The sequence below is a fragment of the Odocoileus virginianus genome, unplaced genomic scaffold, assembly GCF_023699985.2.
Source record: "Odocoileus virginianus isolate 20LAN1187 ecotype Illinois unplaced genomic scaffold, Ovbor_1.2 Unplaced_Scaffold_6, whole genome shotgun sequence".
Taxonomy (NCBI): domain Eukaryota; kingdom Metazoa; phylum Chordata; class Mammalia; order Artiodactyla; family Cervidae; genus Odocoileus; species Odocoileus virginianus.
The window spans coordinates 1,948,477-1,975,224 of NW_027224268.1; the positions used below are offsets into that span (position 1 = coordinate 1,948,477).

General features: G+C 38.2%; 1 protein-coding gene across 5 annotated transcripts in view; it reads right to left on the reverse strand.

Moving 5' to 3' along the window:
• The window catches only part of GLRA2 (glycine receptor alpha 2), a 189,235-nt gene that overhangs the window by 92,379 nt on the left and 70,108 nt on the right, over window positions 1-26,748 (reverse strand). For all 5 annotated transcript variants that reach the window (XM_020877628.2, XM_020877627.2, XM_070462606.1 and 2 more), the window contains 2 exons: window positions 24,136-24,273; window positions 22,028-22,242 (listed from right to left, as the gene is read on the reverse strand). In XM_020877628.2, the coding sequence (XP_020733287.1) occupies window positions 22,028-22,242; window positions 24,136-24,273 (353 nt within the window). The remainder of the gene's footprint in view (window positions 1-22,027; window positions 22,243-24,135; window positions 24,274-26,748) is intronic.

Here is a 26,748-nt window from a genome sequence, read left to right on the forward strand (position 1 = left end):
TTTATTTAACCATTTTATTTTTCATGGTCATCTAACCTACTTTTGCTCAACCTTTTAGTTGACATTAAATGACAGATAATAGTTTCTACCAGGTTGGGCTCTTAACACATTCACACTGATGAAAATGAAGGTTCAAATGACTATAGCTAACACAAGCAATAGATAGCAACTGAGTTCAGTTAGAAAGTCTGCTGAGGATGAACATGTAACAGAAGCCTCAGGAATCATTGTGAGTTATTCTTAATATGAAAGAGAAAAGGCAATCAGGCAAACATTGTCTCTTCATCAAAATGATAAACAAAGTTGCCAACTGCATGTAATAAACTGTGAATGCAGTCTGCACAGCCAAAAGACAGGGATTGCAGAGTCTAGAAAAGAATTTACCTCACCCTCTAAAGCTTCCACCTGTAATTAGCCTGGTACAGACAATGTGATGACACTTAAAATTCTTAGTTCTTCCTCTGGGAGAATTTGAATCAACCAGTGGTTTGAATATTAGGTCTTCACTTGCTAGCAGCATAACTGTGGGCAAATTGCTTAACCTCTTGATGTTTCCATTTTCCCTACCTATAAATTGGTGCTTATCTCATATATTTGCTGTGGGATAAACTATGTAAAGGGTTTAGCATGGTGCAGGGCATGTTGAAGAAACACAGTAACTGTGAAAGGTGGTATGGCATAGTGATGAATTACACCAACTCAGACTCAACTGCCCAGATTCAAGGTCTAGCTCTATAGGAACTTGAGCCACTTACTTTACCCCTCTGCACCTTAGTATCATCTACAAAGTGAGGACAATAATGATATGTAGTTCATAGTGTTGTAAAGTTTAAATGCGTCTATGTTCTGACAAATGATAAACACAGTGAATATACTTCCCAAGACAAGAAATTTAGAGCCATGGTTCTCATCCCTGGCTACACATTAAAATCACCTGGACATCTTTAAAAAATGCTGATGCCTAGGCCAAACTGCCAGATAGTTTGATTTAATTTATCTCTGGTGGGGTCTGGGATAACTTTAAAATCTCTGCTGATTCAAATGTGAAGCAGAGGTTGACACACTCACTTTACTGATACTTCCTTATCAGACCTGCCCTTGCTCTGATCACAGAAAATTAGGAATCATTGAACACAGTTCCCACAAAATAATAACTACTGAGGGCCTCTCCTATGTAAGGTCATGCAGAGTTGAATGATACTTGTTTCTTTCTGCAAACAGTTTATAAAACATTAGAACAAGGACGTAGGGCTCCAATCACTAAGCCACAAGTTTGAATGCAGTATGTCATGTAAGACACGAAGTTCCATGGAGGCAAGGAAGAGAGAGACCATTTGTATCTGATGAAGATCTGTGAGGGCTTCATGTAAGAAGTGGCATCTAATTCAAGGAGATCTTAGAAAATGAGAAGTAAATTAACCTCCTAGCCATCAGTCTTCCTATCCCTAACTAGATTGCTGGGGCCCCCTTTTCTGTTAAGAACAAAAAAGTTTAAGATTTTTATCAGTTCATATGTAGTTTTGAAAATATTTGTATATTTGAGTTTCATTAAGGCATAGTCAATTTTGAAAAAAGAAAAAACCTGAGATCATCCCCCTTTTCTCATTAGGGGTGGATTAGGTTTGCTTTAGGTGTATCGTGCAGTTTACTTTAGATTGGAGCTCGTGGCTTCTTAAGACCTAGATGATGATACAGTCCAAAGACATGCTTAGGTTCAGATGCACAGATACTGTTTAATGACACATTAAAATCAGAGAAAAACAAAAACCCACTTGTTTCTTGTTCAGTAAAGAAAAGGAGGTGTTTTCTGATGATTGGACCCCTATGGAAGAGTATGGGGGCTGCACCTCTGGCCCAGAGTGACTGTAGACAGTTCAGGGGAGGAGACCCCTGGATGCCTTTATCAGAATTCAAAGAATATATTTGCATCCAGAAAATTGGAGGAGCTAGAAGCAGAGATGGACACACACATTGAGAAATCTCCAAATTGGTTGAGATAGTACTGAGGAAGCAAAGAAAACAGAAATAAAAATAGCCCATCTGGGTACCCTCTCACATAAACCATTGCTGCTTTATTAGTGTTTCTTTGGTTACATTATTCTATAAGAAACAGCTATCAAAGAAAAATGTATATACCACTACTTGATACAATCCAAGAAAGAAGCAAAACTTTATAAAAATATTATTATGTTGGCGTGACATAATGTAGTTAGCCAAGATTCTCAGTGGTGAAGAATAGTTGGTTAAGGAAAGATGGGCCCCTGGTTGTGTGATTTCCCTTTTATTTGTTCTATCTCCTAGAGAAAGGATAGATGAATTCTTCTCAGTTACTAGACCTTAGAGATGTATTATGTATATTCATTAAGTCAATCAACATACATTTATTGAGCATATACTATAAGCTAGGTGCTATTATAGTGGCTTCCCTGATAGCTCAGTTGGTAAAGAATCTGCAATGCAGGAGACCCTGATTCGATTCCTGGGTTGGGAAGATCCACTGGAGAAGGGATAGGCTACCTACTCCAGTATTCTTGGGTTTCCCTTGTGGCTTAGCTAGTAAAGAATCTGCCTGCCCAGGTGATGCTAGTGGTAAAGAATCTGTCTGCCAATGCAGGAGACGCAAGAGACACAGGTTCGATCCCTGGGTTGGGAAGATCTCCTGGAGTAGGAAATGGCAACCTACTCCAGTATTCTTGCCTGGAAAATCCCATGGACAAAGGAGCCTGGCAGGCTACAGTCCATGGAGTCACAAAGAGTTGGACACAACTGAGCACACACAAAACAGGTGCTATTATAGGGAGCAAGCCAGATAAAGATCTTTGTTTTCATGGAGCTCATATTCAAGCTAAATGAAACAGATAATATACAATAAAGACAAGGTAATAGAATTTGATACAAATCTGTGTTGTTCTAAAATGATAAAATACAGTGGAGGAACAAATGGAAAAGTAGAGTTGGGTCAAGGTGTTGATGAGGGCATGGGTGAAGTGATAATGGCTAGAACAGGTCAGAAGATAAGATTTGAATAAAGACTTGGAAAAGGTAGAGAAGTTACTCATGTGAATTATCTGGGGCCAGAGTGTTCCAGGCACAGAGAACAGTCATTGCAAAGGCCCAGGGATGACAGCATGTACTTAGCATATTTGAAAAACATCAAAGAGTCTAGTGTGCCTGGAGTAGTGAGCAGGAAAATTGGTGGTTAGCTGGCTGCCATCTTGGTAGTTGAATAACTGACCATCTGTCTCTCATCATTCAGCAGGCTAGCCTGGCTTTATTCACATTGTGGTATTCTTAGGGTCCCACGAGCAGTAAAAGAAAGCTAGCCACAATGTGCAAGCATTTTTCAAGTCTCTGCCTATGTCACATCTGCCGTTGTTCCTTTGACTAAGACAAGTCACATGGTCAAGTTCACAGTCAGTGTGGGAGGGGGCTATTACTCAAAGGGTATGGATACAGAGAGGGGATTATTAGAACCATACTTGTTAAAATTCTATCTCATTGCCCTTACTTTGCTGAATTATAATCTCCAATTTTATGTATATATCAGTCTGTTTCTTCATGTCTATATCCTGAGTGTATAGTACATGCTCCATAATAGTTCAGTTTTTCCTCACTGTGTGGCATTTGTAAGAACTGCAGTCACTTAGGTTATATGACCCAGATAGAGTTCCCATTTTAGTGAGATGGAAAGAGAATTCAAAATAATCCTGAACCTCAAAATACTGTCCCCCAAATATTTATAAGCCTCACTGGGAGGTGAGCAGAGGCACAGCCTGGATAGCTTCTCCTACTGTCAACTCCCTTTAAAGGCTCCCAACGACATTCTTGAATTAAAGTACCAATATTGCTCCAGCTCTCTCCCAAGAGAATTTGCACATGTCATCTCTTTGCATATTTTTATCACACACTCACTACAGCAACTCTTCAGTTTGCTGTGGCTCAGGAAATGTCAGAAGGGAAAGTTTATGAAGTCTCCCACGTATGCAGACATCTGGCTGAAGCGAGCAGGCCCAAGGATCAATTTGCTAAAGCTTGGCTTTGTTACTTTTCAATATTTTATCCAAGAGCTCAGTAAAATCCTGATTTCTCAAAACAGAACTGTTCCCTTCCTCTTTCAGAAATGCCAATATGACCTAGGAAATTCCTTCCAATTAGCTGGGGATTAGGAGCATTCATCTTTATTTTTTAAGAGTTAAAACAGACATCCCCCAAAAATCATTATCTCAAAACTTTTTGTAGGTATCAATCTTGCTGCTTTCATAGTTTCTCTTGCTGCAATCTCTAGATAGAAACATTCTCATGGGGAATAAAGCATGACCAAACATGACAGGACTCTTGTTTTAAATTCCAAGCTGCCTGGGTCTGGCAGCTTCTTGAAATGGCCCAGCTGGTCTTAGTTGACCAGATGGCTGAAAAGCAAGGCAAAATTTCCTTATATAGGAAATAGGGCATCTCAGTTAATAATGGCTAAGGATAATGCCTCTGGAACTTTGCTCCAAGGAAATGGTTATGGACCTATCAGAGTCACCTGCACACTGCATCCCAACTGTCCCCTATCAGTGCTTGCTCTCAGCTCTATAGCCTCTTGGCTGTAGCCACAAATTAGACTCAAAGACACGTTTACGAGTGGCTGCAAATCATTTAGCTGTAATAACAAACAGCATAAAGGAGAAGAATTGTTTAACTCCAGTTGGCCACACTCAAAGCCTGCCTGATGTCTCACAGCCTTGTATTCAGTTCATCCTGATATTTTCCTGTGGGTCAGAAAGACAACAATACACCCAGCCTTTAGTCTGCCACTGGGGTTTTATGCTCTGAACTGTTAGAACATAACCAGCAGAACAGCTTCTTGGAAGCTGGTAAAAAAAAAATGTATATTTCAGAAACCAATTTTATAGTTTCAAATGGCAAAGTACCTATGGAACAGATATCATGCCGTTATTTCATTTTTCTTTTTTTGAGGGAGGAGACTGAACTTCTAAACACCAAGCTAAATAAAAACTACAAAAAGCTTTGGTTGGCAGGAAGGCAGGAAATTAACTTGGATTCAATAAACACAATTTCTTACTTGAAATGTGTTTAAAATTCGTGAAGCATGTTGGAAACCTGCCCAGATTGTCTTCTCGAAAAGCTTGTTTTATAAGTGTAGCCCAAATATTATGAATAGTAAAGACCTCATTGCCTGGAATGACCTTTACCTCCTCCTACTGCACCTATTTAGTCGGCTTCATAGATTCAGTTAAGGATCCCTCCTTCAGGTCATGTTCCTAGGACTGCACCTTCCCTCTTCTCTGGCTCCCTTCCCCTCTCCTCCTTCCCTCTTCTCTCTCTGTTTCATACTCCTTCATTTAATAGGTTAGGCATTTTCACTGATGTCTTGTATTCCACATTGTTTAATAACCAACATTCCACATATCTGTCTTTGGCATATCAGATTACAGGCCCCTGAAGGCAGGGGCAAGGGCTGTTTTATTCTTTTTTAATCTTTGGTTTCCCCAGTCCCTAGCACAATGAATAGCACAGGAGAGATATTCAATAAATGTTAAGCTGAATAAATAAATGGATGAATGAACCACCAATTAAATTATACTTGGAATACCTCTTCACTGCAAGCTTTTTTAACACTATTTATTCATTCACTAACGACTCTTTACTGAGCACCTCCTATGAGCCAGGTGTTGTACTAAGTGGTAGGTATGTAAACATGGACAGGTCAACAGAGTCCTTGCCTTCACAGGGCTAAAACTCTAAAATTAAACATATTTATTTATTTTATAAGGATAATAGCACTGGAGGTGGAGACTCTTATTGTTTCAGAATTTCTACGAAAGACTCACTGTGAAGGGAGAATCTACATACATGCTTTTAGGATACAGGACTTTCTAGAAGAACTGCTATCTAGAGACTTTTATACCTGACACCCTGTATTATGGAAGACTAGACATTTGAAAAGAATTAATTGAAATAATGGAATTTGTGGATGTTGACAGTGCTATGGCATTTCCCCCACTCTTCTAAAGGTGGGAGGAGAGGAGAAGGTTGTTTACCCCTATCACACTAAGGGAAGAGGTTGGCATCTCCTCCATATGTCATATCTGCTGAGCTGCTGAAACTCCAAGTTGCACTGGGATCAGACAGTAAAAGAGTTACTAGGAGAACCTGTCTTGTATCCTTAGTAGTGTGGGCTTTGTATGAAAATATGAACACCAGTACTTCTTTATAACAGTACGACAGGGCTGTCTGCTGTCACCCTGTTTGTTTAACCTATATGCTGAGCACATCATGAGAAATGCTGGGCTGGATGAGTTACAAGCTGGAATCAAGATAGGTGGGAGAAACATCAACAACCTCAGATATGTGGATGATACCACTCTAATGGCAGAAAGTGAAGAGGAACTAAAGAGCCTCTTGATGAGGGTGAAGGAGGAGAGTGATAGAGCCAGTTTAAGATTAAATATTTTAAAAAAATAACATCATCGTGAAATGCAAAAAAAGAAAGAAACTCTTAAATATTCCAGATGTTAAAATAAATGGTGATTATTCTCTTCAAGAAAATTAGAGATACCAGGGGAACTTTTCATGCAAAGATGGGCACAGTAAAGGACAGAAATGGTATGGACCTAACAGAAGCAGAAGATATTAAGAAGAGGTGGCAAGAATACACAGAAAAACTATACAGAAAAGATCTTAATGACCCAGATAACCATGATGGTGTGATCACTTACCTAGAGCCAGATATCCTAGAGTGCAAAGTCAAGTGGGCCTTAGGAAGCATCACTATGAACAAAGCTAGTGAAGGTGATGGAATTCCAGCTGAGCTATTTCAAATCTTAAAAGATGATGCTGTGAAAGTGCTGCACTCAATATGCCAGCAAATTTGGAAAATTCAGCAGTGGCCACAGGACTGGAAAAGGTCAGTTTTCATTCCAATCCCAAAGAAAGGCAATGTCAAAGAATGTTCAAACTACCACACAATTGCACTCATCTCACACACTAGCAAAGCTAGCCCCCAAAAAATCAAGGCTCAAAATTTTCTAAGCCAGGCTTCAACAATACGTGAACCAAGAACTTCTAGATGTTCAAGCTGGATTTAGAAAAGGCAGAGGAACCAGAAATCAAATTGCCAACATCATTGGATCATAAAAAAAGCAAGAGAATTCAAAAAAAAAAAAAGCATCTACTTCTGCTTCATTGACTATGCTAAAGCCTTGGCTGTGTGGATCACAACAAACTGTGGAAAATTCTTCAAGAGATGGGAATACCAGACCACCTTACCTGCTTCCTGAGAAATCTGTATGCAGGTCAGGAAGCAACAGTTAGAACTGGACATGGAACAACAGACTGGTTCCAAATAGGAAAAGGAGTACATCAAGGCTGTATATTGTCACCCTGCTTATTTAACTTATATGCAGAGTATATCATGTGAAATCCCGGGGCTGGATGAGGCACAAGCTGGAATCAAAATTGCCAGGAGAAATATCAATAATTTCAGATATGCAGATGACACCACTCATGGCTTTTAAGAGGAAGAGGAACTAAAGAACCTCTTGATGAAAGTGAAAGAGGAGAGTGAAAAGTTGGCTTAAAACTCAACATTCAGAAAACTAAGATCATGGCATCCAGTCCCATCACTTCATGGCAAATAGATGGGGAAACAATGAAAACAGTGACAGACTTTATTTTCTTGGGCTCCAAAATCACTGCAGATGGTGACTGCAGCCATGAAATTAAAAGACACTTTTCCTTGCAAGAAAAGCTATGAGAAACCTAGACATTGTACTATAAAGCAGAGACATTTTTTGCCAACAAAGGTTGGTATAGTCAAAGCTATGGTTTTTCCAGTGGTCATGTATGGATGTGAGAGTTGGACCATAAAGAAAACTGAGTATTGAAGAGGTTTGATACTTTTGAACTGTGGTGTTGGAGAAGACTCTTGAGAGTCCCTTGGACAGCAAGGAAATCAAACCAGTCAATCCTAAAGGAAATCAGTCCTGAATATTCATTGGAAGGACTGATGCTGAAGCTGAAACTCCAATACTTTGGCCACCTGATTCAAAGAACTGACTCATTTGAAAAGACCCTGATGCTGGGAAAGATTGAAGGCAGGAGGAGAAGGGGACAACAGAGGGTGAGATGGTTGGATGGCATCACCGACTCGATGGACATGAGTTTGAGCAAGCTCAGGGAGTTGGTGATGGACAGGGAAGCCTGGTGTGCTGCAGTTCATGGGGTCGCAAAGAATCAGACACAACTGAGCAACTGAACTGAATACACCAAATTTACTATTAAGTTACTGCAAATTTAGTCATGATTGATTTGAAGTGGCACATATTAATATATAGAAATGTATGCAACTTTGATCTAAATTTTCTGTTTGTGCATGTGTGAGGTTTGGCTACAAATGTACTTGGAAAAATACACTTGAAGGACATAAATCTAAATCTTAATAGTTATATACTCGTTCATTAATGTCTATGATATTTTCTGTGTTTTCTGTCTTATTTATCACAAGTATGTCTTACTTGTTATAGATAAGATAGTGCAATGTACATACCTATTCTGTATAGGGCATTGCCATAGGCCCAGAAGAAACTGTGCAATCAGGAGAGTAAAGCACTTTCTCAGGGCCTGCTATGTGTATAAATTAGAATGAGCGTGTGTGTGTGAGTAATTCTTTGTTTTCCATGATTCATTTTTTTATCCCATTTTCCTTTCTCACTGTCATCCATATGAATCACATCTCCCACAGCCAGTTGAGAGCCAACCATGTTTAATAATAGCCTAATAAAAATACACATAGAAAGATAAACCTATGATAGCAAAAGGATAACCATGATGAGTTCAGAGCCAAATATAAAATTTTTTTATTATACTCTCTTTAGGTTTATCTGAATTCCTGATTGCCTCTCATACAAAGATTACTAATCAGTGACCACTTATTTAGCAGTAGTTTTTTTAAATTGAAATATACTAGATTTAAATAGTATATTAGTTTCATGTGTACAGCATAGTGATTCAGTATTTTATAGATTATTCTCCATTGTAAGTTATTACAAAATAACGACTAGAATTCCCTGTGAGGTATGATATATTCTTGTTGTTTTTTTATTTTATACATAGTAGTTTATACCTCTTAATCCCATAACTCTGTCTTCCCCCACCCACTTCCTTCTCTCGACTGATAACCACTAGTTTGTTCTCTGTATCTGTAAGACCGTTTGTTTTTCTACATACCTTCATTTGTTTTACTTTTAAGATTGCAAACATAAGTGATATCATACAGTGTTTGTCTTTTTTTCTCTAACTTATTTCACTAAACATAATATTGTCTAGCTCCATCCACATTACTGCAGATGGCAGAATTTCATTCTTTATACAACTGAGTAATATGTTCTTTATCCATTTGTCTATTGATGAACAGTTGGGTTACTTCCATATCTTGGCTATTGTAAATAGTGCTGCTATGAACATTGGGGTGCATGTATCTTTTCGAATTAGTGTTTTTTTTCTGGATATACACCAAGAGTGAAATTGCTGGATCATGGTAGTTCTATTTTTAGTTTTTTGAGGAATCCCTGTATTGCTTTCCCTAGTGGCTGCACAAATTTACCTTCCCACCAACTATGTATGAGGGTTCCCTTTTCCCCACATCCTCACCAACCAATATTTGTTATGTGTAGACTTTTTGATGCTAGCTATTCTGACAGGTATGAGATAAAATTTGATCTGTGGTTTTGATTTGCATTTCCCTGATGATTAATGCTGTTGAGAAACTTTTCACGTGCCTGGTGGTCATCTGCTTTTCCTCTTTGGAAAAATGTCTATGTAGGTATTTTGCCTACTTTTTGATTGGGTTGTTTAGTTTTTTATATTGAGTTAATATGAGTTATTTATTTACTTCAGATATTAACCCCTTGTCAATCATATCATTTGCAAATATTTTCTCCTATATAGTAAGTTGCCTTTTAGTTTTGTTTATGGTTTCTATTGCTGTGCAAAAGTTTTGAGTTTAATTAGGTTCCATTTGTTTATTTTTGCTTTTATTTCTTTTGCCTTAGGAGACAGATCCAAAAAAATATTACTATGATTTATGTCAAAGAGTGTTCTGCCTTGGAGTCTTTCTGGAGTTTTATGTTTTCTGGTCTTACATTTAGGACTTTAATCCATTTTGAGTTTATTTTTACATATGATGTGATGAAATGTTTTAACCTCATTCTTTTATGTGTAGCTGTACAATTTTCCCACCACCACAAATGAAAGAGACTGTCTTTTCTCCATTGTTTATTCTTGCCTACTTTCTCATAGATTAATTGACTGTATATGTTGGATTTACTTGTGGGGTTTTTATTCTGTTCCACTGACCTATGTGTCTGTTTTTGTGCCAGTGCCATGATGTCTTGATTAATGTAGCTTGGTCATATTATCTTAAATCAGGGAGTGTGATATCACAGCCTTGTTTCTGGATGTCTTTCCATTCCTTTCTATCATTCTCAGTTTCTTTCATCATTGTTTTATACTTTTCAAGTCAGGTCTTCTACCTCCTTTGTTAAGCTTTATTTCTGGATATTTTATTCTTTTTGATGTGATTTAAATAGGATTTTTGCTTTCTCTTTCTGATAGTTCATTATTACTGTATAGAAATGCAACAGGTTTCTATATATTAACCTTGTGTCCTACAACTTTTATGAATTTATTTATTAATTCTAGTAGTTTTTTGGTGGATACTTTAGGATTTTCTATTTAAAGTGCCATATAATCTGCAAATAATGACAGTTTTACTTCTTTCCTTCCAATATGGGTGCTTGTTCTTCCTTCCTTCCATCCGAGTACTGTTACTAGCACTTCCAATACTATGTTTAAAAAAGTAAGGAGAATGGGCATCCTTATCTTGTTTCTGATTTTATTTTATCTTTATCTTAAATGGAGCAATTTATTTTCTCATGTTTCTGAAGGCTCAGCGTCCAAGATCAAAGTAGCAGCAGGGTTGTTTTGTTCTTTTTAAAAAATTTATTTATTTTAATTGGAAGCTAATTACTTTACAATATTGTAGTGGTTTTTGCCATACATTGACATGAATCAGCAATGGGTGTACATGTGTTCCCCCATCCTGAACACCCCTCCCACTTCCCTCCCCATCCCATCCCTCAGAGTAATCCCCGTGCACCAGCCCTGAGCACCCTGTCTCATGCATCAAACCTGGACTGGCAATCTATTTCACATATGATAATATTTGATATTATCAAATATGATAATATTTGATATGTGATAATATTATCACATATGATAACATGTTTCAGTGCTATTCTCTCAAATCATCCCACCCTTGCTTTCTCCCACAGAGTCCAAAAGTCTGTTCTTTACATCTGTGTCTCTTTTGCTGTCTTGCATATAGGGTCATCATTACCATCTTTCTAAATTCCATATATATGTGTTAATATACTGTATTGGTGTTTTTCTTTCTGACTTACTTCACTCTGTATAATAGGCTCCAGTTTCATCCACCTCATTAGAACTGATTCAAATGCATTCTTTTTAATAGCTGAGTAATATTCCATTGTGTATATGTACCACAACTTTCTTATCTATTCATCTGCCAATGGACATCTAGGTTGCTTCCATGTCCTGGCTATTGTAAACAGTGCTGCAATGAACATTGGGGTACACGTGTCTCTTTCAGATCTGGTTTCCTCAGTGTGTATGCCCAGTGGGATTTCTGGGTGGTATGGCAGTTCTATTTCCGGTTTCTTAAGAAATCTCCACACTGTTTTCCATAGCGGCTGTACTAGTTTGCATTCCCACCAACAGTGTAAGAGGGTTCCCTTTTCTCCACACCCTCTCCAGCATTTATTGTTTGTAGACTTTTAGATAGCAGCCATTCTGACTGGCGTATAATGGTACCTCATTGTGGTTTTGATTTGCATTTCTCTGATAATGAGTGATGTTGAGCATCTTTTCATGTGTTTGTTAGCCATCTGTATGTCTTCTTTGGAGAAATGTCTGTTTAGTTCTTTGGCCCATTTTTTTATTGGGTCATTTATTTTTCTGGAATTGAGCTGCAGGAGCTGCTTGTATATTTTTGAGATTAATTCTTTGTCCATTGCTTCATTTGCTGTTATTTTCTCCCATTGTGAAAGCTGTCTTTTCACCTTGCTTATAGTTTCCTTTGTTGTGCAAAAGCTTTTAGGTTTAATTGGGTCCCATTTGTTTATTTTTGCTTTTATTTCTATTACTCTGGGAGGTGGGTCATAGAGGATCCTGCTGTAATTTATGTCAGAGAGTGTTTTGCCTATGTTCTCCTCTAGGAGTTTTATAGTTTCTGGTCTTATGTTTAGATGTTTAATCCATTTTGATTTTATTTTTGTGTATGGTATTAGAAAGTGTTCTAGTTTCATTCTTTTACAAGTGGTTGACCAGTTTTCCCAGCACCACTTGTTAAAGAGGTTGTCTTTTCTCCGTTGTATATTCTTGCCTCCTTTGTCAAAGATAGTGTCCATAGGTGCTTGGATTTATCTCCGGGCTTTCTATTTTGTTCCATTGATCTATATTTCTGTCTTTATGCCAGTACCATACTGTCTTGATGATTAGCTTTGTAGTATAGTCTGAAGTCAGGCAGGTTGATTCCTCCAGTTCCTTTCTTCTTTCTCAAGATTGCTTTGGCTATTTGAGGTTTTTTGTGTTTCCATACAAATTGTGAGATTATTTGTTCTAGTTCTCTGAAAAATACCATTGGTAGCTTGATAGGGATTGCATTGAATCTATAGATTGCTTTGGGTAGTATAGTCATTTTCACAATACTGATTCTTCCAATCCAAGAACATGATACATTTCTCCATCTGTTTGTGTCATCTTTGATTTCTTTCATCAGTGTTTTATAGTTTTCTATATATAGGTCTTTTGTTTCTTTAGGTAGATTTATTCCTAAGTATTTTATTCTTTTCATTGCAGTGGTGAATGGAATTGTTTCCTTAATTTCTCTTTCTGTTTTCTCATTGTTAGTATATAGGAATGCAAGGGATTTCTGTGTGTTAATTTTATATCCTGCAACTTTACTATATTCATTGATTAGCTCTAGTAGTTTTCTGGTGGAGTCTTTAGGGTTTTGTATGTAGAGGACCATGTCATCTGCAAACAGCAAGAGTTTCACTTCTTCTTTTCCAATCTGGATACATTTTATTTCTTTTTCTTCTCTGATTGCTGTGGCTAAAACTTCCAAAACTATGTTGAATAAGTAGTGGTGAGAGTGGGCATCCTTGTCTTGTTCCTGACTTTAGGGGAAATGCTTTCAATTTTTCACCATTGAGGATAATGTTTGCTGTGGGTTTACCATATATGGCTTTTATTATTTTGAGGTATGTTCCTTCTATGCCTGCTTTCTGGAGGGTTTTTATTATAAATTAATGTTGTTGTTTTTGATTTTAAAAGAAAGGCTTTTAGTCTTTCACCTTTGAGTATGTGGTTAGCTGTGGGTTTGTCATAAATGTTTTTTTATTATATTGAGATATATTCATTCTATATCCACCTTGATGAGAGTTTTATTAATATCATGAGTGGATATTGAATTTTTTCAAATGCTATTTGAGATGATTATGTGATTTTTATTTTTCCTTTTGCTAATGTTGTGTATCACATTGATTAGTTTGCAAATATTAAAATATCCATAAGTCCCTGGAATAAATCCCACTTGATCATGGTATATGATCCTTTTTATATATTGTTGGATTCAGTTTGCTAATATTTTGTTGAAGATTTTTGCATCTGTGTTCATCAGTGATACTGGCCTGGAATTTTCTTACTTTGCATTGTCTTTTTCTGATTTTGGTACTAAGGGTAATGGTGGCTTCATAGATTGAATCAGGAGTGTTCTGTCCACTTCAGTTTTGGGGAATAGTTTGAGAAAGATAGGTATTAGCCCTTCTTTATATGTTTGGTAGAATTTTTCCTGTGAAGCCATCTGGTCCTGGACTTTTGTTTGTTAGGAGTTTTTTTTTTATTATTATTATTACAAATTTAATGGCACTGCTAGTTATTGGTCTTTTCAAATTGTTTCTCCTTGATTCAGTCTTGGCAGGTGTATGCTTCTAGAAATTTGTCCATCTCTCTGAGGTTGTACTATTTGTTGGCATATACTGTTGGTAGTATTCTCTTATGATTCTTGTACTTATGTGGTATTGTCCATTATTTCTCTTCTTTCACTTATTGTATCATTTATTTGGGTCCTCTCTCTTTTCTTCTTGGTGAAACAAGCTAAAAGCTTATCAAGTTTGTTTCTCTTTTTGAAAAACCAGCTCTTGCTTTCTTTGATATTTTCTTTTGGTCTCTATTTTTATTTCCCCTTTTGCCTTTATTATTTCCTTCCTTCTGCTGACTTTGGGCTTTTTTGTTCTTTTTTAATTCCTTTACATGGTAGACTGTGTTTTTTATTTGAGATTTTTCTTATTTCTGGAGGAAGGCCTGTATTTGTATAAACTTCTTTCTTAGAATTGCTTTTGCTGCATCCCATAGATTTTGGAAAGTTGTGGTGGAAAGTTGTGTTTCCTTTTTCATTTATCTTGATTTATTTTCTCATTTCCTCTTTGATTTCTTCATTGACCCATTAGTTTTTTAGTAGCATGTTGTTTAGTCTCCATGTGTCTGTTATTTTATCATTTTCCTTTCTGTAACAACTTTACACTGTTGTGATAAGAAAAGATGCTTGAAATAATTTCTGTCCTCTTCAATTTGTTGAGACTTATTTTATGGCTTAGCTTGTGATCTGTCCTGGAAATTGGTCCATGTGCACTTGAAAACAATATGTATTCTGCTGTTTGGGCATGAAATTTCCTGTAGATATCTATTAAATCTAACTGGTCTAGCATGTCATTTAAGACCCCTGTTGCCTTATTGATTTTGTCTCTGGGTGATCTGTTCATTGATGTAAGTAGGGCATTTAAGTTACCTACTCTTATTGTATTATTGTCCATTTCCCCATTATTTCTGTTAGTATTTCTTTATATGTATAGATGTTCCTTTACTGGATACATATTTGTTCATGTGTGTAATATCTTCTTCTTGTATTGATCACTTTATCATTTTATAATGTCCTTCTATGTCTTTTGTTATAGCCTTTGTTTTAAAGTCTATTTTGTGTGATATGAGTATTACTACCCCCTCCTTTCTTGTCATTTCCTTTTACCTGAAATGTCTCTTTCCATTCCCTCTCTTTCAGTCTTGTGTGTGTCTTTACTTCTGAAGTGAGTGTTCTAGGCAGCATGAAGATGGGTCTTGGTTTTTTTTTAAAATACAATCAGCCACTCTATTTCTTTTGATTGAAACATTTAGTCCTTTAACATGTAGAGTAATTACTGATAGATATGTACTGATTGACATTTTATTACTTATTTTCTGGCTGTTTTTATAGTTTTTCTGGTTATTTCTTTTTGTTTCTTTACTTGTGGTTTGATGATTTTCTTTGGTAATAATATGCTTATGTTTCTTTCTTTTTAGTTTTTGTGTATCTATTGTAGGTTTTTTTATTTGTGGTTTTCATGGGGTTCTTACCTGTTGACCTATAACCAAATCTACCTATTTTAAACTGATAGTCATTTTAGTTCAAACACATTTTAAAAGATCTACATTTTTTACACCTCTCCCCAACATTTTCTGTTTTTAATGTCATACTTTACATCTTCATGTTTATCCCTTTAACTCTTTATTGTAGTTATAGTTGCTTTTGCAAATTTTTGTCTTTTAATATTTGTACTGGCTTAGTTAAGTGGTAGATCCTCAATCCTTACTATATATCTTCCTTTCCTTTCCTTCTTGGAATGTCAATTTTCTATAGATTCTTACTTTTTTCCCTTCTCCCTCAAAGAGAAAACCCTTTAACATTTCTACATTTCTTTTCAGTAGGTTTAGTATTGATGAACTCTTTTAGCTTTTGCTTTTCTGAATAGTTTTATATCTCCTTTGATTATAAATAGCAGTCTTGCTGCTAGCATATACTAGGTTGCAGGTTTTTCCCTTTCAGCACTTTGAATATGTCATGCCACTCCCTTGTGACCTGCAAAGTTTCTGCAGAAAAATCAGGTGATAGCCTTATGGAGTTTCCTTGTATATGAGTCTGTTTTTATCTTGCTGCCTTTAAACTTATCTTTAAGTTTTGCCATTTTAATTATATCTGTCTGGTTCTCTACTGTTTGGAACTCTCTCTGCTTCCTGTACCTGGATACTCTTTCCTTTTTCACCAGTTTGGGAGGTCTTTAGCCATAATTTTCTCAAATACATGTTCAATCTCCTTCTCTCTCTTCTCCTGCTGGGTGGAACCCCTATAATTTGAATATTGGTACAATTAATGCTAAGCCAGAGATCCCATAAACTGTTCTTATTTTTTAAAATTTGTTTTCTTTTTTGTGATTTCCATTACTTTGTTTTCCAGATCACTTATGCATTCTTCTGTGTCAGTCTGCTTTTCATTCCTTCTAGTGTGGTTTTTTTTCAGTTATTGAACTCTTTATTTCTGATTGAGTCTTTTTTATATTCTTTGTTCCTTATTAACATTCTCACTGTGTTTATCTATTGTTTTCCTTAATTCAGTTAACATTCTCGATACAGTCAGCAAAAACAAGACTGGGAACTGACTGTGGCTCAGATCATGAACTCCTTATTGCCAAATTCAGACTTAAATTGAAGAAAGTAGGGAAAACCACTAGACCATTCAGGTATGACCTAAATCAAATCCCTTATGACTATACAGTGGAAGTGACAAATAGATTCAAAGGATTAGATCTGATAGAGTGCCTGAAAACTATGGATGGAGGTTCGTGACATTGTACAGGAGACAGGATCAAGACCATCTCCAAGAAAAAGAAATGCAAAAAGCAAAATGGCTGTCTGAGGAGGCATTACAAATAGTTGTGAAAAGAAGAGAAGCAAAAAGCAAAGGAGAAAAGGGAAGATATACCCATCTGAAAGCAGAGTTCCAAAGAATAGCCAGGAGAGATAAGAAAGCCTTCCTCAGTGATCAGTGCAAAGAAATAGAGGAAGACAATAGAATGAGAAAGACTAGAGATCTCTTCAAGAAAATTAGAGATACCAAGGGAACATTTCATGCAAAGATGGGCACAATAAAGGACAGAAATGATATGGACCTAACAGAAGCAGAAGATATTAAGAAGAGGTGGCAAGAATACACAGAAGAACTATACAAAAAAGATCTTCATGACCCAGATAATCATGATGGTATGATCAACTCACCTAGAGCCAGACATCCTGGAATGCAAAGTCAAGTGGGCCTTAGGAAGCATCACTACAAACAAAGCTAGTGGAGGTGATGGAATTCCAGTTGAGCTATTTCAAATCCTAAAAGATGATGCTGTGAAAGTGCTGCACTCAATATACCAGCAAATTTGGAAAACTCAACAGTGGCCACAGGACTGAAAAGGGTCAGTTTTCATTCCAATGTCAAAGAAAGGCAATGCCAAAGAATGCTCAAACTACCACACAATTGAACTCATCTCACATGCTAGTAAAATAATGCTCAAAATTCTCCAGCCAGGCTTCAAAAGTACGTGAACCATGAACTTCCAGATGTTCAAGCTGGTTTTAGAAAAGGCAGAGGAACCAGAGATCAAATTGCCAACATCTGTTGGATTATGGAAAAAGCAAGAGAGTTCCAGAAAAACATCTACGTCTGGTTTATGGACTATGCGTGTGGATCACAACAAACTGTGGAAAATTCTTAAAGAGATGGGAATACCAGACCACCTGACCTGCCTCCTGAGAAATCTGTATTCAGGTCAGGAAGCAACAGTTAGAGCTGGACATGGAACAACAGACTGGTTCCAAATCAGGAAAGGAGTAGGTCAAGGCTGTATATCGTCACCCTGCTTATTTAACCTGCTTATTTATATGCAGAGTACATCATGAGAAATGCTTGGCTGGATGAAGCACAGTCCGGAATCAAGATTGCTGGGAGAAATATCAATAACCTCAGATACGCAGATGACACCACCCTTATGGCAGAAAGTGAAGAACTAAAGAGCCTCTTGATGAAAGTGAAAGAGAAGAGTGAAAAAGTTGGCTTAAAACTCAGCATTCAGAAAACTAAGATCATGGCATCTGGTCCCATCACTTCATGGCAAATAGATGGAAAAACAGTGGAAACAGTGACAGATTTTATTTTTGGGGGGCTCCAAAATCACTGCAGATGGTGACTGTAGCCATGAAATTAAAAGATGCTTGCTCCTTGAGAAGAAAAGTTATGACCAACCTAGACAGCATATTAAAAAGCAGAGACATTACTTTGTCAACAAAGGTCCATCTAGTCAAGGCTATGGTTTTTCCAGTAGTTATGTATGGATGTGAGAGTTGGACTATAAAGAAAGCTGAGCGCCGAAAGAATTGATGCTTTTGAACTGTGGTGTTGGAGAAGACTCTTAAGAGTCCCTTGACTGCAAGCAGATCCATCCAGTCTATCTGAAAGGAAGTCAGTCATGAATATACATTGGAAGGACTGATGTTGAAGCTGAAACTCCCAATACTTTGGCCACCTGATGTGAAGAACTGACTCATTTGACATGAAACAATGGCGAAAACCACTACAATATTGTAAAGTAATTAGCCTCCAACTAATAAAAATAAATGGAAAAAAAATTTTTTTTAATTAAAAAAAGAACTGACTCATTTGAAAAGGCCCTGATACTGGGAAAGATTGGAGGTGGGAGGAGAAGGGGATGATGGAGGATGAGATAGTTGGATGGCATCACAGACTCAATGGGCATGAGTTTGAGTAAGCTCCGAGAGTTGGTGATGGACAGGGAGGTCTGGTGTGCTGCAGTCCATGGGGTCACAAAGACTTGGACATGACTGAGCGACTGAACTGAACTGGCCCGACCTGAATTCTGTATTTTCAGTGGTTTTTTTCTTACTGTTTCAGTTAAGAGTAGTTCCTTTGCTTTATTATTTTCCTTAACTTTTTTTGCCTCTATGAATTTAAATGAAACAGTTATCTATTCCAGTCCGGAAGAGGTGTTCATATATGGAAGCATCCCTATGCAGACTGTGTATGCCTAATGCCTTTGGAGAGAGAGCAGATTTGATGTGGAGATAAGCGAGGTCTTTCCTCACGTTGTGCTGGTAGCTATTACGTTGATATGAGGCTGGAGGTGGAGGGGCTAGAGCTGTAGTTAGGTGTGGGTTGGGACTTTCCTTCCACTCAGTGGCCATCACTGCCCTCCACGTGGCTGGAGTAGAAGCCCTGTGGGTTGGACCTGAGCTGGCTCCGTTCCCTTTAGGTGTCTGCCTTCCCCTTTCCCAGCACTGGGACTTTTGCCCCAGAGGTGGGAATTGCTGAAGAAGGGAAGCCCATGTGGGCCCTCTCAGCTCATTTTTGCCACAGACAGAAGTCTGAGTTGTTTCTGATGTGCTGCCTGTGCAGGTGCCAGCGATTATTTCTCTCTATCTGCTTAGATGCAGCCTCAGGTCCAAGTTCCACTTGTCCCTCACTGCTGACCACTTCCCCCAGTCTGGGACACGGCTGCCCTTTCGTGGAGCTGCACTGCAGGGCGGGAGGGGCCAGTGTGGACTGTTTGTGTATCGGGGTTAGCTGTGGTGTAGTAGCCGCCCTCAGAGTTCAGGGCTGCTTCTGAGATGATGCTTGAGTATGTGCCAACAATAGTTACTGATGCCTCACCCAGACTTTGCCCCGGGACTAGGTCATCTCTGTATCCCATGGCCGTGCTTTTTCCCCCGCTGTGGCAGCCCTAGATCCCACACCACACTCTGTCATGTAGTAAGCTTTGCTGGAGCAAACACCAAGGCAGTTGTGGGAAACTTGATTGCCCCTAGAGCAGTCCTCTAACCATCTTCTCTGCCCTGCCCCAGGGGCAAGCCGGTGCACCAGCACTCCTCAGGAGCAGAGACCAGGCTTCCCACAGACCTCCCGTTAGTCCCAGTGTCCTCCAAGCAGCCAAGAGGGGCTCGTCTACTGTGCATGACCCCAGGACTGGGGCGTCCAGTCTGTGGTTTTCACTGCTCACTCCCCAAAGCTGGTGTTTGTTCATCTAATCTCTCTTTTCCCGAGAGCCCTTCCAGGGTCACGGGTCCTGACTTGGTTGTTTTTCTCCCCTTCCTACTCGATTCCATATGTATCTTTCTTACAGCCTTGCTTGTACAAGTCTTTCTGCTAGTTTCCAGTTAGTTTTCAATGAGTATTGTTCCACATGCAAATGTATTTTTGATGTATTCATGGCAAGAGGTGACTTCCATGTCCTCCTACTCTACCATCTTGATTAATCTCCTTTTTTGCAATAGTTCTGACCATGATGTAAAATCACAATGGCTAATAAGAGTGAATAACAAATTTATAAAATCTCAAGCTCCCATTTTGAAATAAATGACTATTCTTTTTGTATCAATGAGTTGTTGGAGGCTAAATATCTTATGTTTTGACATTATCTGTTTGCAGTGTACCACCAATACTTTAACTTTCTATTAAATTGTACAATATATTTGTGTGTCCTAAGGTTAAATGGCATGGCATACAGTGATGGCAATAACTAATAAATAATGGGCAATAAACAAATGAACCTGTTTGGGAGGAGGCACAGAGTGGATTAAAATTTCTGTTAGGCAGTATTGATATGTGATTATATAGCTGAGAAAAAAAGCTGTTACCATTTCTGACATCTGTATTCCAATAGAAATATGATATAGGTGTTTTGTACTATTTGTTATCCTATAAAGTAAAAAAGTATCAGAGACAGATCTATTCCTTTCTCTATTAGCATACAATATCTAATATTTATCTTTGGAGGCATGAAACTTGAAAAATTAGTATAAGTATTTTCCCACTATTCAACCAAACTCCATTAAAGCCACAGAACTCTTCCATATGTCATCTTATCTTCCAACACAGGCGATAATGTGGAACATGATATAACATTTCTTATCTTGTCAGTTGCAGCACAACTAAACATAAGCCCAAGCTAGCAAAAATAGAGGATTACATCTCAGTTACTTTCTGGAACTGGGTTTTGTAGTAAGTGCTAAACCAGTATGAGACAGTGTATACTGAATAGTAAATTGAACTCACAGTCCTGGAAAATTGAGGCTAATGACTCAATGAACTCAGTGAAAGGGGGAAATATACATAGGAACATTCTGAGGTGCTGGGGCATTTCACAAGCAGGAGGTTTATCATTATTTTCCTGAGCAATATTGACAAATGCAGACAGCCACTCTTACATAAAAATAGATTATGCAACCATTATGATTTATTATTCAAGGTACTTCAAAATGTCTTTTTGCCCCCGATATCCACTCCATACTTCTTTGTGAACCTGCCACAGTTGCCAGAATTTTTACCATCCTCAGTGACTCCACTGTTATTCTCTAGGTAACTATGTCACTCAAAATAGTAATTTTATTAGCCATTATTGTAAATTAAGGCATAGCGAACAAACATATCCAATTTGCTACACCCTAATACTGCACGTTCATTTCCCATGTACACTCATTGCATATGGCTTTTCTGTGTAAATTTGCAGTAGCTTAATTACAGTCCATGGGTTCACAAAAGAGTCGGACACAACTCAGCGACTAAACAAGAACAAATTCAATCTTTTATTACAGTAAATGACTTCACTGAGTATATGAATCACAATAGCCTCCCCAATAAATACTTGACAATGCAACATAAGTTGTATCAATCTTACTCCAATTCCTGCAAGCTTCATGCCCCATAAACAACATGAGGTCAAAAGTACTCAAGGGCTTCTGAGAATTCCAGAGCCATGTTTCTGCCTCCACTCATCCCTCTTCTCTCTCAACCCTGAATCCCCTTTCCCGTAATTAATCTGATTACAAAGATTCCCCCTTGTTCTAAGAGCTCTAATGCTCTCAAACTCAGCTTTCCAATTCTCTTACTGAATTTGCATCTCCAGCAGTGCCGCACAGAAGCAAACATTTCTGTCTTCACAGAATTCTCCAGCCCGTAAGACCTTTGACAAACCTCTCAGGTCACTTGTTGTCAAGTGAGGAGATCTCTTACCTTTGGCAGAGATGCCCTGGAGCCTGAACTCTGGGTGGTCATTGTTAAGACTGTCGTTATGCCCAGTGCAACTCTGGCAGGGGCTGCATCCATGTTTATCCAAAAAGAGACCCAGGACAGAATGACTATCAACAAACTGGGGATGTACATCTGGATCAAATAATATCCCATCTGGCGTTCCAGGTGAAACTTAACCTCAATGCAGGTAAACTTTCCTGGAAACAGGAAATGATGATTTAAAAGCCAATTTGAAATTATCTTTCCTGTTCCAGCCCCCCACTTTATTAAAAAAGAACATTAAAGATGGATTTGAAAGATTGCACAAAACACTGACCCTGCATACCCAATTCAACTGTTTTCCAACTCAACCAGTGATGAAAATGACAATGTGAGAATGAGTGATCTAAAGAGTCACTGGCCCAAAACCATGTGGCATATTTAATTTTAAAATCTGTGCTTGTTGCAGTGTGATTATTTAGACAGAGCTTCAGAATTTTCTAGACTGTTCAGTGGAAAGAAACTATTCAGTTTTGTGGGAGTTATAGTATGTAATATATAGCATACAACATGTAACCTACAGCGTATATGTGTAGCACACACTATATAGCATTTAATATGTAATATATAATATGAAATATTTGAAACCTTGCCTTCCTAAGCAGTGAAGTTCATGTGAGGCTCCTAAAGGATTTGGTTAATTGTGTATCTATCTTCATGTTTGCAGTAGCAAGAGAAAAATAGACATTTTTAGAAGCTGTGAATATAATCTGATCATTGTAAAAATTTCATAATCTCCTGGGTAATTACTTGAGGACATTTAGAATATACCTAGAATCTTTACAGTGTTGCATTGCCTCTAAAATAGAGTACATGTGAAGACATTACGATTTTTAACATACTATTAAGAGACAGATGTTCCTGCCCCTTACCACTTCCCTTCCTTTTTAATTGGCTTGGCATTAGAAGCCCAGAAGGTAATTTGGCTTAGCTCACACAAATGATAAGAGATAGGGTTGGGTTCTTCTTGCTCAGGAAGAAGACCTTACAATCAGATTTTAGTTATTTAATAGAAAGCATTGTTGGCTTCTAAAACAAATGTTCATGGACCATTTACTCAGCAGTGACTCCTTGAGCAGTCACTGAACAAACTATCATTTCTCAATTGCTTCTCCTTGGTCAGCTTGTGTGATATGAAAGACCAGGACATTCACAGGAAAAGCCAGCGACTTTACCGGGCGGGCATAATCTTCCTGGTAACAATGCCCACTTGTTGCTACTACCTCGGAGTCTCGCCTTGCACCATGTGTCTGTCAGCACTAGTGATAGCGCATGACTCTAGAGCCAGCTGACTTCCCACCAACTGATTCTCATGCATGCTCTTTAGGACTGGAGAGTGCAACAGCTGTATTTCTGGGTTTGCAAAGACCTTTTATTTCTCTCTTCCACTAAGGCAGAGTGCAAATTTAAAATCGGTTTGTTAATTTATTTGGCTGCCTCAGGTCTTAATTGTGGCATGCAGGATCTTCATTGTGTCATGTGGGATCTTTTGTTGTGGTGCATGGTCTCTTGTTGTGGCACACAGGTTCCAGATCACACAGGCTCAGTAGTTGTGGCGCACGGGCTTAGCTGCTCCACAGCATGTGGGATCTTAGTTCCCTGACCAGAGACCGAACCCGTGCCCCCTGCATTGCAAGTGAATTCTTAACCACCGGCCCATGGAAGTCCTGAAAGTGCAGATTGATCTGAGGAGCCAATGTCAAGAGTGGATGCTGGGAATGGGCCAAAATTTATACATTTCTTGTACCACTTACAAGGTCTCATACATCTTTCCTCAAAGTCATTTGATAGTAGATGGTCAGCGAGAGAATAGCACAAGATTCCCAAATCTCTTTCCTTCTCTCTCTCTTTTGGAAAAATTAACTGTGTGCTCTCTGACCCATTCCAAGGGGTATAGGCATCTTATGTGTTGAAGGGATTTTGAGCCAAGCCTAGGACAGTTCTTTGTAGCTCCACTTTCTTGATCAATATGCAGAAAATAAGGTGATAAGATATATACGCCAAGCTACATATGGAGCCCATTTGAGTTTAGCGGCTGAAAGGAAACTTACCAGTGTTGTAGTGCTTTGTGCAGTAGCCGAGTTCCTTCTCTTCTTTCAAAATAAACTGAGGCAGGGTCAATCCTTCAGCAACTTGAACTGGACCATCACTTAACCACTCAAATATCAGGTCATTCATTGTGTATCCAACTGGAACAAATGAATCATAGTGAAAAATTGAATGCATCTTTCCAAGAAAGCTTGAAAGTCTAGCCAGGTAAAGAAACAATCAAGGGGGTCATCTAAAGCAGACATGGTCGGCCAATTCAAGAGCATTTTTTAATAAAAGAGCTGTGATCATCATGACAACTACATGTCATTGGAGCCAAAGAAATTGAAAACAACAAGCTATTTCTGAATGATTTTTTTCTGTATAACGAGAGAATAGAATCTATAAAGCCCATTTTGCCTCTGCCTTCTTTATCCACTAAATCTTCTGAAGAACAAACAAGTAAACAAACAGAAATACTTTGAAGATTGTCTTTACTTGAAAGAGCTGTGTAATGCAATTCATGGCACCAGTCTTAGTATTTCAAATGAAAAGCATTTTTTTTTTAATGAGGATGGATTCATCACAGCCCTGCTTAAAATATTTCCATTACAAACTTGGCTCCTCTCTTTGGGTCTATTACCTTTGTTTTCAGAAATTTATGTTCAAGTCCTATGGTCAATCCTCAATTACTTTAGCAAGTGGGAAGGGCTGTAGGTAGGTAACCTAAGAGAAAGTTGTAGAATATGCAAATTAAGCATATTCATTTGTGCTAGTTTCTTGCTAAAGGGGCCTACTCATTACAATGCTGAATATGAAGTAAAACAGATTCTCTGTTATATAGTCATATTGTTACATGACTTTTGAGCCATTCGAAGTAAGATTATTAGTTTAGTAAACCAAAGTCAGCTCTTAGTCTCCAAGCTCCAGCTAACTAGGTTGTTATGTCAAGTACTTCTGGATCTTTTTGCACCCTGGAAGTGAAGGCTACTCTTTTTTCAGGCATCAGTTCTCTCACCTCTTCCTTTATTTGTGATATGAACTCTAAAAGGAGAGTGAGGCTGACAAGGGTTATTATGTGAGGTTTTGGCTAGCCAGTAACCTCAGCATGTTTATTAAGGTTACAGATTCTTATTCTTGTTTACTGAAAGGTAATGACTCACCAAAGCTACCCAGAAATCAATTGCAAAATTAATTGGAATCTACTTTCCTCTTTCTTTGGACCACCTTTTCCATTCAAAGCTAGAAATTAAAAACAAGCAAGGAGTCACAAAGAGGGCTTTGTACAAGCATTGATGGTCCACAAAGCGAGTGGTCAACCCTGTCTCTTCCACATCAGTGCTGTATGAGGACTTCTTGGATATCTCCATCAAATACTAGAGGCTTGCCAAGCACCCTTTTCTTGCTGACCGCTACAGTAATAGTCCTTGTCAGCCACTTGGAAGCTGCAGCTTGGGGTCCGTCAAATAGAAGAGGAAAAAATGTGGGGAAGGAGGGTAGAATATGAGGGTAGAAAAGTAAAGGACACTTCCCACCCTTCACAGTCAAAGTTAGTGGTAAACACATCACTGCCTCTTTGATTTCATTACTTCTAGATCCTGAAAGCACCAAGCATATTTACTAATTGGAGTTTTTAAGCCTTGAAGGGGGCTTCCTTAGTGGCTCAGCTGGTAAAGAATCTGCCTGCAATGTGGGAGACCTGGGTTTGATCCCTGGGTTGGGAAGATCCCCTGGAGAAAGGAATGGCTACCCACTCCAGTATTCTGGCCTGGAGAATTCCATGGACTGTATAGTCCATGGGGTTGCAAAGAGTCGGACATGACTAAGCCTTGGAGGAACCTCAGATGAGAGCTATGGTTGCTGCTTTATAGAAAAACTAAGTAATAGGTTGAGGCAGGGGAGGGTTTGGAGCAGTAGAGAAGACACAAAGAAGGAATCATTACATAAGAAAAAGTTTTTCTTAACTATCTTCTGAAGAGAAGGGGCAAGGCGGAAAAAAATGAATACATAAAGCCTATTGTAAATCAGAAATTCTCATTTTATCTCTGACAACCTCTTCAAACAAAGATGTTTCATTATTTTGTTTACTTTTGTAGGAAGTTTCAAGGGAAATCTACAATGATTTTAAATGATCAGAAGAAATCCCTGTCACCGCCTCTTTTTAAATAATAGTTGATGTGTCTTTTTGCATTTATTATTTTTCTAAACCAATAAGTTAAAAGTATTTTCTTGCCCCTGCCTCATTAAATCTCCTAACATCCCTGTAGGTCAGTAGCACTTATTCTTCTGTGCATTTTACAAACAGAGCGACTGACAGAGCAAGCCAGAAAAAAATTTCATGTCTGCTGACTGAAAATTCCATTACCTTGGAGGCATCAGCAACTTATGGCACATATAAAGATTTCAGTGGCATCAGAGCCAGGACATAAAGGGCACAGAGTAGTAGCATTTCTCTAGCTCCTTCACCTTGTCTTTGTATGTCCATGGATCGAAGGGAGATCCCTTTATTCCATGTCATCTCAATGCCCCTCATTTTTACATCCTCTTCTGACTAAGGCCCCTGTATCTTGTCCTCAAATCAACTATCCCTTCCTGCTAAAATTCCTTTGGAGTGAAGGTCTATACAAGCACAAGAC